This window comes from Cheilinus undulatus, linkage group 8, assembly GCF_018320785.1.
Source record: "Cheilinus undulatus linkage group 8, ASM1832078v1, whole genome shotgun sequence".
In the NCBI taxonomy this organism is placed as follows: domain Eukaryota; kingdom Metazoa; phylum Chordata; class Actinopteri; order Labriformes; family Labridae; genus Cheilinus; species Cheilinus undulatus.
This window is the reverse complement of record NC_054872.1, coordinates 25291907-25306286: the sequence shown is the minus strand read 5'-3', so window position 1 is coordinate 25306286 and position 14380 is coordinate 25291907. Positions and strand designations below refer to the sequence as shown.

Genomic DNA, 14380 nt, shown 5'->3' with positions numbered 1-14380 from the left:
ATTACTTAACCTTGCAAAGCAGATGGACACACCCATTTCCTTATTTTTCACTGGCGAATCCATCTTGCAAAGCTCCTGTCTGAACCATTTGGGCCCGGTTAGAAAGTGACAGGACAAATCGGCGATGAGGGGCAGTACTTTCAGGCGCAGCGGACTAAAATGTAATATTCAGTGGACATTCAAAAATCCATGATATTTTTCCACTGTGAGTAAATCTGTCAGAAAAGATAATGCAGCTGTAGCTATTCTGCATCTCAGCTGTGGAAAGCAGGGGACCCCAAGTTTGGCAGAATGCATAGAAAACACTACCATGACTTGGTGCCAGATTAGGCAAGAAAATAAAAGCTTGGACTAAAAGTAAAGACTAAAATGTTTTGAGTTTTCTTCAACTAGAACTAGACTCAAACTGAAAAGGATAAAAATGACTATAATGTGACAAAAACTAAAATGCATTTCATTTAAAGACTAAAACTAAGACTAAAATTAAAAATAGCTGCCAAAATTAACACTGTTTATTTCAGACTATACCACATCATATCTTTTTATATGGTATATCATATCAGATCTAATTGTGTGCTATTGTACTGTATCATATCCTAATACATCCTTTTGTTTCATACTTTATATTACTGTATCATACTGCATGGTATTCAGTCTTATCAACTATTCTATCATATCGTATTGTATGTTATCGTATTGTATCGCATCATGTCGTATCGCATCGTATCATCATCGTATCTTACCATGTCATATCACATCACATTGTATCATATCATATATTGTTGTATCATTGCGTATCATATCACATTGTCTCGTATCATACTGTTTTGTATCAAATCATGGCATCATATTGTATTGTATCGTACCGTGTCATGTGGTATCATATTGCATTGTTGTACCGTACCTTACTGTATCATGTGATGTCACCAAGGAAAAACACAGCCTCCAAACAAGATTACTGTACGGACTTATCATTAGAGGCAGAGAAAATAACTATACCAAGAGCACTTAGTTTGCAGCCAAAACAGACGACTTAATATTGAGCAGACACTGAGCTGAGATTCATTTTTTGACTCATATGCCTCATAGACAAGATTATTCAAATGTTGTGTCTGACTGCCAAAGAGCTCTGCATGAAAATAATAATACCCTTGTGACAAGCACTCCATCCCTGGCAGCAGCACAGCTTGTAACCTCTGATAATTATATTGAGAGCCCAACAGTAATGACAACCCTCCTCTGCCACAGAAAGAAAAGACTTTCCTCTTAAAGCAGCGGCGGTCAAACAGTAAATCCACTGCTTTTCTGAAAGGCACACATGAGATAATGCTTTGTGAAGCATGTGGTTAGCCCAGCCTGTATCAGCTCTGGAACGACTGTCTATCCCTCCCTCCTGTTGGGCTAGAGGTTGGGAAATGTGACTCTGCTGTGTGGTGTGGTTAGGATGCAGAGAGTAAAGAAGAAAACAAACATTGTGTCTGCTATACAATATCCTCACCCTGTAATAAACATACAACCAGGAAAGAGTATCACTACATGTTTTCTTACTGGTAAAAATGTGAAATATTGGTGAGAACAGCAAAAACAAGCCAAGCCGCTGAGCCTGGTGTTATACACAACCTCCCCCTCTTCTCTGTAACACACACAGCTTCTCCCTCTGGTTGTTGGTGAGGCTTTCATATCAAACAGCACAGTGATAGTGGAGTTTGTACTTTATACCCTGGCAAGCACAAGTAGCGCGCTTTATCAACACAGAATGTGATACACATAGAGACAAGCATAAAGCGCCCATATTATTCTGGGTTTGTTTGAGCAGCTGCTTATCCACTTTCTGTTCTCACTCTGCAAAAACTCAACCCTGAAATTGAAAATTTTGCAAATGTATAACACTGAGTGAGCTGCACCTCATTATGCAAAGGGGATGTGATTGGAGGCTTTGTGCACACTGTAGCAGTATGCACTACAATATAGTGTGCCCCTGAACCAGAGCATATTAGGGATGTTTTATGATGTCAGAAAATTGCCTCAGCCCGCGCTGCATTTTGGAAAATGGTAGACTACATGGGCCAAAGATAATCCTCAAAGCCAGCCCAGTGGAAAGTTGGTAAGAGAATTATGGAGATGATTGGCAATCTAATGATAACATCCAAACCCACCGTCAGGGTGACTGCAACTCATTCACAACCATATAATCCCTCTGCACACCAAAGGTGCCCTTTGCCTCTGGTGTTTCCACCACTGCAGCCAGATATAACAGATGGGGATGATTTCTATTTATCAATTATCCTAAATTACAGAAGTCACTGGAAGCTGCTACAGTGATGTTTGTGTTGTGTTTACCATGCACATGTGGGATTCAGATGAAAAAAGAGATTTACTTTTATTTACTGCTGCAATTTATATAAGTAAATATGTTAGACGTGGCTTCAAACAAGTTATTATAATTGTTATTATTATTATTATTATTATTACTATTATTATCATTATTGTCTTGAGTTCTACGCCTGTGTCTACCTGGAGTGTGGCTCCTGTGAACTCTTACCAGAGGACAGAGATGAACCTGAGAGGCTGGAGTTACTCGATGCTGCCATCCCACCCGCTGTCACGGCTCGGTTACTCCCGTTTTGCCAAGGTGCGCTCACAGCAGCTCGTACCCGGTGGTGGTGCCATTTCACTCCCGTCCCAGTGTGCTTCACCTCTGTCGGCTCGACGGGTGACTATTTCATGTCTCGTCCAGAGCCCCTCACCACCACCTCCTCCTCCACCACCCGTCCGTCTGAGTCCTCGGCTCGCCGCGCGGCTCGGTGTAGTGAGCAGCTCAAGCTGCCGCAAACAGTGGAGGTGCTGCCGCTGCAACAGAATAAAAATAGTCAGGCAGGCTTACAGGAATATACTCCCTAGATCAGTTTCGACAGAGAGCTCCCTCGCGCAGGACAGACACAATCTGTAGGTTCAGATGTGTGCCATGTAGGCATCGGCAGTTATGGTTTCCATGTGCCACTTTAAGGATTGTAATAAACACACTACACTGCAGCGTAGACGCGCCTTCTTAAAGTGAAAGTTTGAGTTGCCAGATTCCAGCACAAGAAGCCCAAAATTACTCGATTTCAGTTCTGTTTTTAGGATCCAAAACACACAACAATCACACTGCAATATGAGATCCAAAGCCCCAACTGAAAAAAACACATTATCCCCAGCCTTGACATTGCACAATTTCATTAGATGTCATGTTTTGTCATGTTGTGTTCACAGACACAGTGATTGTTATTGTTTGTTGCGCCATCTGGTGGGGCTGCTTGGTCAACTTTTCTGAAGATTACCACCTGAAGATGGATTTGGTGTTTCTGTCACATTAACACAGTTAAACTTCAGGTCCTTTCAATATGACACAAGTTCTCAGATATAAATTCAATGCACAATCTTGCCCTGAGAAAATGTTTAGTTGCTATAACGTTGATTTTATGCTCAATCATCAGGTTGGTGGTTTAATAGGTCAAAGTAAATCTAGGCACCTACCTCATCTGAGATTTTTTTTCTTTTTGGTGCAGTATAGAAAAACAATGAAAAGCTGCAGTGAGTGTACAGCATGTTATAGGCTGAGAAACTGATCAAAACTACCCAAAAATGGGGCACAAATGGCCTAATGGTTAGGTTGCGCCCCATGTATGTGGGGAGCCCGCGGCTCCTTTCCCTAATGTCTCCGCTGTCCTTCTCTCAAAAAGCCCAAAAATGATTTTAAAAATCTTCCTCACTTTTTTCCCTGAACTCCAGAACTCTCAAAATACCTTTTGGGGGGGATTTTTCATCTCAGACAAACTATATCTCAAAACAGAAATGCCGCAATTCTATGGTGTTACAAGTCATATGTTCTGTCGTTTAGTAAATGTTTCAGTGTTTATACTATATTTTGGCTCTTGATTAATTATTTTTTAATACATTTATTTTCCTTTATTGCTTGTTTCATGGTGTTATGAAAGTTTAAGTTTAATAATGCATTTGCAGTGGTAGTAAAATCAATCAGTAATTGTGTTCAACAATTGTGATCTCAAAATAATCATGACTATGATTTTTTTTTTTTTAATTGAGCAGCCCTGCTACCTATCTAACACTAAAGTGTGGAGCCAGACACTCTGTCTAATTGGTCAAAAGAGTCATCACTTCTGTTACAGCTGACACTATACACAAAGTACAACTCCAATTTCAAAAAAGTTGGGGCGCTGCTGTGTAAAATGTAAAACAAAAAATATAGTGCAATTATATGCAAGTCTCATAAATCCATAATCCATGTATAAAAAGAATATACACATCATATCAGATGTTGAAAGTGAGACATTTTACCAATTTGTAAAAAAGAAAAAAAAAACATGCTCATTTTGACTTTGATGGAAGCAACACATCTCAAAAAAGAAGGGAAAATGCAACAAAAGGCTGGAAAAGCACCGATGAAAAACAGCTTGGAGGAGAATTTTTACTACAAAATAGTGCAAACTGTGTGCAAGGGACAAGGCCAAAGGTCAGTATTGTATGCTTGTGCTCTTCAGGCCCTCATGTGACATTACATAAGAAACAAGCATGATTCTGCACTGAAAACCCCAGCATGGGCTCAGGAACACTTAGAAATCATTGTCTGTCGACACGGTTCACCATGCCATCTACAAATGTAAGTTAAAGCTTTATTATATAAAGAATTAGCCATAAGTGAACCCAATCCAAAAACACAGCTGTCCTCTCTGAGCCAAAGCTAATTTATGATGGAAAACTGTTCTGTGATCAGATGAATCAAACTTTAAAATTCTGGAAACCATGTTATCAACGTACAGTACAAAAGCCTGTGTTTCTGATAGTATGGGGTTGCATTAGTGCCTATGAAGTGGGCAGCTTAAACATCTAGAAAGGTACCATCAATGCCGAAAAGTATATAGAGGTTTTTGGACAACATATTCTCCCATCCACACCACAAGTCTTTCAGAGAAGGCCTTGCATATTTCAGTAAGACGGTGCTTAACCACATACCGCATTCATCACAACAGCATTGCTTGCAGTAGAACCCGGGTGCTGAACTTGCCTGCATGCAGTCCAGGCCTTTCACCAGTAGAAAAAACAAAACAAAAAACAAACAAAAACAAAACAAACAAACAAAAAAACAGAAACTGTTGAGCAGCTAAAATCCTACATCAATCAGTCATCAATAATGGGACAATATCCCTCTCCCCAAACTCCAGCAACTGGTCTCCTTGCTTCCCAGACATTTACAGTCAAGAGAGAGATGCTACACCATGGTAAACATGGCCCTGTCCCTACTTTTTTTGAGATGAGTTGCAACCTTCAAATTCAAAATGAGCTAGTATTTTCCATGAAATGGTAAAATGCCTGTTTCAACATCTGATATGTTGTTTATGTTCTTTGTGAAAACAGTATGGGGTTTATGAGATTTGCAAATCAGTGCATTCTGTTTTTATTTACATTTTACATGGTGCCCAAACTTTTTTGGAATTGTGGATGTATGTGCCATGTTTAAATATCTCATGAATTTTAAGAGAGCAATTTTGAGGCTGTTTTTATGTGAATAATGTTACCTACTAAGGGTACAGTTGGCTGTGGAAAGAGAAGCAAGACCAGACTGAGCTGAACCAAACGAGACTGCTTGGTGGAAACGCACCAACAGTGTTGTGCATGTTGGCCTGTTGAGACAATGACGAACAACAAGCTGGAGTCACCAGAAAATAACAACTGTAATTAATGACATCTTTGCGTTTCCCAGTTGCATTTCCTTCATATAAACAGTCACAGTTTTTTTTGTTGTCAAAAACTGGCATAAAAAATAAAATTTACACACCTAACAGACCTAACAGCAGCATTTCAGTCACAGTGGAGTTGTGGCCACTTGATGAATCCACATCCAGTGTTCTTGCTCCGCGTTGGTCTACTCACTAACTTGATGTCTGTTGAACATCTTGTGCTGGCAGAGGAACCAATAGATCCAACACTACTTACAGAATACAGACAGAAATGCCTAAAATAGAGACAAAAACATACTATAAAGCTTTAGGTGTGCATTAATTGTGATTTCCCCTTTTTAAAGCATTTTTTTTCTTCTTTGGTTGACATGCCTCCCTGGAAGTCCTGGTGACTTTGTACAAATCTTTCTTGTTCTTTGCTGATGATAGTAATAACCCCCCCCCAAAAAAGTGCTGTCCCAATCTTTAACCATTGTTATGGCTGTATTGAATCTATGGTCAACCACAAATTTTACCTAAAAACAAAACCATCCTTTTTAATATCTGAGTCACTGACAAATTTTCACAAGACACGTCTTACTTTCAAGGATTTAAAACTTTTTTTTTTTTTTTGCTTTACAGTGAGCTATTATTACACTTTCACTTCCCCTTTTTTGCAGTAGTGCCATTAGAAAATGAGACATGTTTGTAACTTGAGTATTTCAAGTATCTAAATGTGCCTTATTTAGGCATTTGCTTTACTGAAATTCAAAGCTAGAGAAGCATTATATTTGCAGAAACAATGCTAAGTAAGACAGAACAGAAGGTTAGTAAACCTAGAAATTTCTCCTCATACTTTTTAAAAAAATTGTGGACTGTGTTATGCATTTATTTTACTCGGAATAAATGAAAATAAATTTACATCCATAATGGTAGGCTTACTTAGCTGCTAGGCTAGCCCCTTTCTTTCCTTTGCTAATAATGCTAAAGTGAGCCTAGCAAATAGCCTAGCCATGTGGGTTAATTGAACCAGAAGCTTTTCAGCAGCTCCTCAACAAACCCGACTTACCTACTCTGAAATAAGTAAGTTTTTGAAATGCTCTTTTGCCAAAAAGAAAACAAATTTCACCTTTCTGTTTAGGAAACTTAAGCTACAATGTTACGGTTAAACGAGTGTCCATGTTAACTGGTAACTTGAGTCGAATGTATCTGTGGTTGTCACAGTTATAGCGGTGTCGTTGACGGAAAAGTAGGGTCCAAACAAAAAATTGTTTTTATTACATGATATATTACGAAAACACACACTGAATATGTCTTTTATCAAACACTTATTAAAGCTCTTTTCGTCAGGGCATTCGCTGTCTTTAACACTGTTGTAACTAAGACAACCACAGACGCATTCCGTTGAATGTCGCCAGTTAACAAGGACACAATTTCCTGCAAGACCACGTTCAGGGCTGAATTGTCCATGTAGCAAAAACAAGAACCATGTGATCTCATATCTCATATGACCGTCTCCAAGCTGATCATGTGACGAAGCTTTACAAAAAGCACCTTGCTGTGTACTCATACAGTTAATGGTCCTTTCTCGACGGAGTTAGAAACCTCTGTCCGATTAAAGGCTTAACTTCAGTTGTTGCTATTGAAGCAGCAGTCAACATGAGGTAAGTATGGATAACACATAGACGGGACAACACTGTGATTGTTTTCGCGCGTACCGTCTTGACATGTGCTGTGTTTACGGTAACAATGTTTTGAAATCTTAGGGAGTTGTGGTATCTAGTTTAAACTCAAACCGACCAAACCTGTTTTCTCTGATATATACAATTTGTGTGAATAATCTCGGGCTGTGCAGGCAAACCCTGGGTGTCCTGTTACTATGGGCCTGTTTAGACTCGGTGCTTTCACGGGGCTGCTCGTCATTTTTCTGCCGAAAATCTCACCGTGTCAGCACCCTGAATGGAGTCGACCCTGGGACTCCTCTCTTTCTGACTCCGTACCTGGAGAAGGGTGCCATAGATGAAGGTATGAATTCACCCACTGCTATGACTGCAATTTAATAACAATGGCTTTGCGACACTGACCTGTGCTCTTGTTTCAGCCAGGAAGCTCAGCCTGGTGGGAGAACTGCCAGGTGCAAACGTGAAGAGTTATTCAGGCTACTTCACTGTCAACAAAAAATACAACAGCAACCTCTTCTTTTGGTTCTTCCCTGCACTCATGGTAGGAGCAAACTTTACAAAGGGCCTTTTTAAGTTACATAATAAATCAATGATCAATGGGATCACAAGGAAAATATAGATATTTTGACATGTATTATTTGCTTTTATAACCCACCGTGATGTGTACCTCTCGTATTACCTGTGCTCCCTCAGTTAACTTGTGATAAGGAATTTCACTGGGTGTTTAGTCAGCTGTGCAAAGGATTTACAGCTGTGATTGTGAACTTTGTTTTGTGGTTTTTTCTAGTCATGGTTTTAAAGGCAGACGGGACTTCCTATGCTGTTTTGAGGAACTATTTTGCAATCTTAGTTTGCAGCACCGTAACCAAGTGTCATGTCAGTATTGTATACTGCAGTGTTATAATGTCACAGCAATCCCATAACTGGTACTGAATGAAAGCTCATTGCTGAAGCCTTCAAATTTAAGTCTTTTATTATCTACCGTGACATTTTATATAACTCTTGACTGAATAATAAACAACTCAAGATGCTGATCTGTGAGGGAGCTCACTGACCTTGCCAGGCTTTCATATACTCTACCTGTTATGTAGACACCTTGTACATTAGTGAACGATAATCACACAGTGAAATAAACATTAATTATTCACTTATATCTGCTGTTTTGTTTGGGTAGTCTAGAGACATTGTAGACTTTAAACAAAGGTAACAGTGTATGATTTTTTTATTTTTTATTTTTTTGTTACATTTTAAAAATCTAGTTATCAGTTTATCCAGAGTTGAGACATGGAGGCAGAGCTGTGGTTTAACATGCTCCTCTGCACTTTGCTTGGAGCAGTTTCCCAGCCACTCTTACTCTGATTACAGGATAGAGATGGTGTCTTTCCCTAACCTTGCAAAGCAGATGGATACACCCATTTGTTTCCCTGTTTCTCACGAATCCATCTTGCAGAGCTCCCGTTTGAACCGTTTGGGCCCGGTTAGAAAGTGACAGGACCAATCAGTGACGAGGGGCAGTACTTTCAGGCGCAGCGGAGTTGTGATGTAAGCAAGCAGCAATAAGAGGCTGGTGCAGTTATGGTGGAAGAGCTTAGCGTGGATTCTGCTAAAGCACCAGTTTTATCGAAACTTGACAACATGTCTTCGTTAAAAGAAGAACATAGAACAGCAGTGAGTTTTTTTCTTTTCAAAAAAGACAAAAGTCATGTACTAACATGTCTATAGTTGCCAAGGTTCACGTTATTCCTCAGTAGGTGCACATGCGCACCTTGGTCATGGCTACGTCACTTGTTTTGTTGCTCTGATTGGCCTGTAAAGATGTAACAGACAGAACGTTCATCCAATCACACTCCAAGTTTTATACTAATACTCCATATTATACCATGACGCTGGCCGTGGTGGTGGGGTTGCTGCTATCTTTAACAATCAACTCTAGATCAAGGTTGAATTATACTTTGTATGAAAGTTTTATTGGTAACAGGGCTAAATACTGCAAGTGCTCAGCTCATGGTGATTAGCGCTGGTCTTTATTATAAAAGGCCACAACAGAGAGTATGGTCTAGACCTGCCGTCTTCAGAGTCTTGAGATTACTTTGGTTTTGAATATGCGCCATACAAAGATTGATTAATTAATTGTTCTGTTTTCATGGTCAAATATGCCTGAAAGCGCTAGCATGAAGTTTTACACCAAAAACACTGGCATCTGCCCTGTCCTTTTACAGTTTGTGCATCTCTAATGTTAAATATACTTAATATTTACTCATATCATTTAGCAATTAAAAACAAAACTCAAAAGCAAGCTGCTTGCTGCAGCATGGGAAAGAGGATTTTATGTAGAATCAAAATGTGAAATTCAAAGTGAGAAAATGTAATTTCATTGTTGTTTATTTAAATTGTGCTCTCACAAGTTGCGTTCTTGTCTTTCTGAGTTTTTGGCATCCCAGGAAAAAACATTCACCTTCCTCACTTCTCTTATTGTTGCTTATTAGCTCTACAGTATGAATTCACAATAAAACCAGGAAAAAACATTTATTTTGATCATCCAGAAGATCTCTTACTCTTAAATGAGAGAGGACAAATATTTTTTACCATCTCTCTACGCTCAGTGAAATCTAAAGCTGTCCAAACCTTAACATTCATAACTTTGAGGTAGGAAGGGAAGTTTCAGCACAGAAAAGAACTGTCATAGTAAAGTGTTTATGAAACTGCAGTGACCACCAGGTGGTGCTCACCTCTTATCATTGTTTCTTTTTTTTAATCTTCCTCCTCAAAGGCGAACAGAGATGATGCTCCAGTCCTGCTCTGGTTGCAGGGTGGCCCTGGTGGCACATCCATGTTTGGTTTGTTTGTGGAGCACGGCCCGTATGTGGTGTTTAAGAACATGACTGGTAAGACGGGATCTGGTAGCTTACCACAGAAGAAAACATTAAAAATCACATTCAGCCTCTTAGTGTTGTTTTTGTTGGAGCATTGTATATCTTTTCTAAATTGATATTATTTTCCTTTTCAGCGGGTATGAGGGATTACGCTTGGACGTCAAGATACTCAGTTCTGTATATTGACAATCCAGTATGTATTATTTTATTTACCTCAGATAAAAAAGCTACATATTTGATTCCAGGTTTCTCAGTTGCCAAGTATTTTTGTGCTTATGTGCTTACTGAAAGTCCTTGAAGAAGAGTGTTTTTTTTTCTCCAGGTTGGAACAGGTTTCAGCTTCACTGATGATGACAGAGGTTTTGCTCAGAACCAGGATGATGTTGGCAGAGATCTGTACAGGTAAAACACTAATAATAGACCTAAAAAATGCATATTTTTGTTACATCACCTCTCTAAACCTGGTGCTGTTAATTCATTATAAGTGACTGTATCATCCTTGTATCCCTTCTTATTTTTAAGTGCTCTAACACAGTTCTTCCAGCTCTTTCCTGAGTATCAGTCCAATGACTTTTATGCAACTGGAGAGGTATGATTTCTTACGTTTGAAAATTGATTTTGAATCTATTGTGTAATGTGTTCCTTATATGCATGTAACTCAGCTCTATCCTTCTGCAGTCCTATGCAGGGAAGTATGTTCCTGCCATCTCTTACTACATCCACAAACAAAATCCCACTGCCAAAGTGAAAATCAACTTCAAGGGGATGGCTATTGGTGATGGGCTCTGTGATCCTGAACTGGTGCGTATGGGGTCAAAGTCTGAAATATATCATCGTGACTTTTTAATATTTTTCCTCTACACTGAACTTGCTTTGTACCAGCTCTAAAGTGAGTTTGACTTTTGTTGTTTTGTCTTACCTTTAGAAATAAGATGTCGAACCTTTTCTGTTTCAGATGCTGGGTGGTTACGGTGAGTTCCTGTACCAAACAGCCATGATTGATGAACTCCAAAGACAGTATGTCAATGAGCAGACTGACTTGGGAGTGAAACTGATCCAGCAGAAGAAATGGGTTGAGGCTTTTCAGGTACCGAAGCTGTCTGTCAAACAAAAACCCTATAAACATGCTTTTGTCAACATAGTGTACTTCGTCTACATTTACGTAGTTGTTTAGTGAATAATCCTTAAAGAATGAGGGTTTTTTTTCATCTGATTTCAGGTTTTTGATAGCTTGCTGAATGGTGATGTGGAGCCGTATCCCTCCTTCTTCCAAAATGCCACAGGCTGCACAAACTATTTCAACTATCTGTCTTGTCAGGTAATTATAAACTTGAGCAGAGCTACCTACTGACTTTTTATAGGGGTAAAAAAAACATTTTGTACCCCAAACAAACCCTTTGAACAACCCAACATGCTCTGCTGTGCTCCTCTCCACAGGAACCTGAAGACCAGGAGTACTTCTCTAAGTTTGTGACTCTACCAGTGGTGCGTCGTGCCATCCATGTGGGGAACCTGACGTTCCACGATGGCTCCGAGGTGGAGAAGCATCTCTTGGAGGATGTCATGAAGAGCATCAAACCATGGCTGGGGGTGCTGATGGACAACTACAGGGTGAGGGCTGAAGCGTATCAACTGTAGCTGTTTAACATACACTTGTCACTTCATGCCATCCAGCCCTGTTGGAAATGAAAGGCGTTTGTTTTGCCTACATTTAACAAATCCCTATTATACTGTTGTATGGTCCACATACATCCAGGTGTTAATCTACAGCGGTCAGCTGGATGTCATCGTAGCAGCTCCTCTGACTGAAAGGTTTCTGCCCACCGTGAACTGGACTGGAGTTGCAGAGTACAAAAAAGCTCCTCGCTTCCACTGGAAGGTTCAGCCCACCGACACAGAAGTAGCTGGTTATGTACGACAAGTGGGAGAGTTTTACCAGGTGAGCAGAACACCATAACAGTTAACACAAAGTAGTGTGTAGACCTAATTTACATGATGTCCTTTTGCCTCACAGGTCATCATCCGAGGAGGAGGTCACATCCTGCCTTATGACCAGCCGGCAAGGTCGTTCGACATGATAGACAGATTCCTCTCAACACAGGGCTTCATATAAACATTTAGATGCTGCTGAAAGAGAGGCAGAGAATATTATTGATCACTGACTGTTTGAAAGATTGTTGATTGTCTCAGGTAATGTAAATCAGCACTTTGTTGGATCTGGAGACATCTTTAAAGCTGATTATTAGCAGAGGTGTTGCTCCGTTTGGGACCGCTCTCTAATGTACTGCACATGAAATTTAAAAAACCTCTCTAATTCTTAACAGGGACAACTGAATCTGCCTACATTTTCTTTTTTTGTTGTCTAAAACAAGCCTAACTTCCGTAAAATAAATCATGTTATGTTTATTTTTGTTTCAAACAGGACAGGGAAATGCAGTTTATGTTGTTAATTCACTACTGCTATAAGATTATGTGTACAGAAAGAGACTAAAATATGTGGCTGTGATGTCTTAAATAAAATGTTTCATTTTTTCTAATTCAGAGTGTCTACTTTCAGATAAGATTTTCAATCTGGGTCCAGCAGCTTGATAAAACTTATCTAAAACAGCATTTCTCAGCCTTAACTCTGATGAGGCATCCTTTAAAATTTTGAAAAATCTCAAGTCTCTCTAATCAAAATATATTAATAAAATACCAGCATTCTACATCCCTGCCCACAGATTCATCATGCAATTTAAATGATGCAGTGCCTGTAGAAAGTATTCTCCTTCTTGGATGTTTTACCCTTTTATTGATTTTATAAATAAATCATGGTTAATATAATTTGGCTTTATTGACCAACACCCCCCCCCCTTTGATGTCAGTAAAATAGGTGACTACATAAATATTCACCCTCTTTGAAGTGACTGGCCTAATTCAACGAAGGTTCAGCCAATTGGTTCAAGTACCATCAGGATTAGTAAAATGGGGATCACCTGAGTGCAGTGAATGTGTCTCAAGTGATTGTAGTATAAAGACACCAGGGTCTGGAAGGTCCAATCACTGGTTAATCAGTATTCATGGCTACCATTACACTATTAAGACAAAAGAACACTCCAAGAAACTCAAAGAAAAGGTAATTGAAAAGTATAAGTCAGGGAATGGATAGAAAAAATTTAAAGGCACTACCTACATATTTTTATTTGATTATCATTACTTTGCAGAAATCTGTTTTCACTCTGGCATTAAAGAGTCAAAGAGCCAAACTCTGTTGACTATGATGGATTTTTAAAATCAATAAAGGGGTAAAACATCCAAGGGGATGAATTTGTTTAATGGCACTGCAAATCTCCAAGTCACTCTCTTAGGATCCCTTTACTTTCAAAAGATGGTCATGTGGATCTTGAAAACACATGTTGACATGTTTCAGCACCTAGCCTTTCTTGGGAAGTTGTAAAGAATTACTTGTACTTTTATTTAGAGATAAAGCAGAACCTGTTGAAGCACAGGATTTCTCCTCAGAAATATTGTTTGGTTAGTTCACAAAGTGTCCACTGGAGAGCACTGTGCTTCAAAGAAATTCAACTAAATACCATCATAAGAGAAGAATTGATAAGTTAGTTAAATTCTGAAAAAAATTTATGATGCTGAATCCTTGTTTTCTTTATGTGACTCCTAACACGATGTTTAATAACTGACTACATCTAATAAACTAAAGTGGCATAGTGCATTGTTTAATTACACATGCTAGTTCTCACTGTCACCACTTTGCCTTTGTTGTGGCTTTAAATTGTAGATGACACACAGTTCTGCAATAACTTTTACAGCATCTTATAGCGTTTTGTTTGTGTACTGAGGTTAACTGCCATGTAATCCCATCAGCCAACTATCAATATGTCTAGACAGTTTAATAATTAATAAGTACTTTAAACATTTACAGCATCATACTATTTAATGAGGAGTTATGTCTCAAGGGCAATGACTAGAAAATACTACTCATCATTTGGCCTTTCTTAAAAAATCTATTTATGTGTGCAAATTCATGTATGCACAGGTTTTGCAGGATTTAAAGGTACTGTGATGTCCAATCACATCAGTGAGCTGTACGTTACAGAACAAGTGCTTTATT

The 14380-nt window shown here is 39.1% G+C and overlaps 2 protein-coding genes across 2 annotated transcripts in view; one reads left to right on the top strand and one right to left on the bottom strand.

The window, feature by feature from the left end:
- The window catches only part of chn2 (chimerin 2), a 38505-nt gene extending 35352 nt beyond the window's left edge, over positions 1-3153 (bottom strand). The window contains exon 1 of the mRNA XM_041792713.1: positions 2543-3153. Coding sequence (XP_041648647.1) covers positions 2543-2591 — 49 coding nt within the window. The 5' untranslated portion in view covers positions 2592-3153. The remainder of the gene's footprint in view (positions 1-2542) is intronic.
- A 4090-nt stretch (positions 3154-7243) lies between these two features.
- cpvl (carboxypeptidase vitellogenic like) lies at positions 7244-12809 on the top strand. Its single transcript, XM_041792422.1, has 13 exons — positions 7244-7381; positions 7573-7742; positions 7819-7940; positions 10170-10284; positions 10407-10465; positions 10595-10674; positions 10795-10861; positions 10951-11073; positions 11228-11359; positions 11492-11590; positions 11710-11883; positions 12029-12211; positions 12287-12809. The coding sequence occupies exons 1-13, from the start codon at positions 7377-7379 to the stop codon at positions 12383-12385; spliced, it is 1428 nt and encodes a 475-aa protein (XP_041648356.1). The 5' UTR covers positions 7244-7376; the 3' UTR covers positions 12386-12809.
- The last annotated feature ends 1571 nt before the right edge of the window (positions 12810-14380 follow it).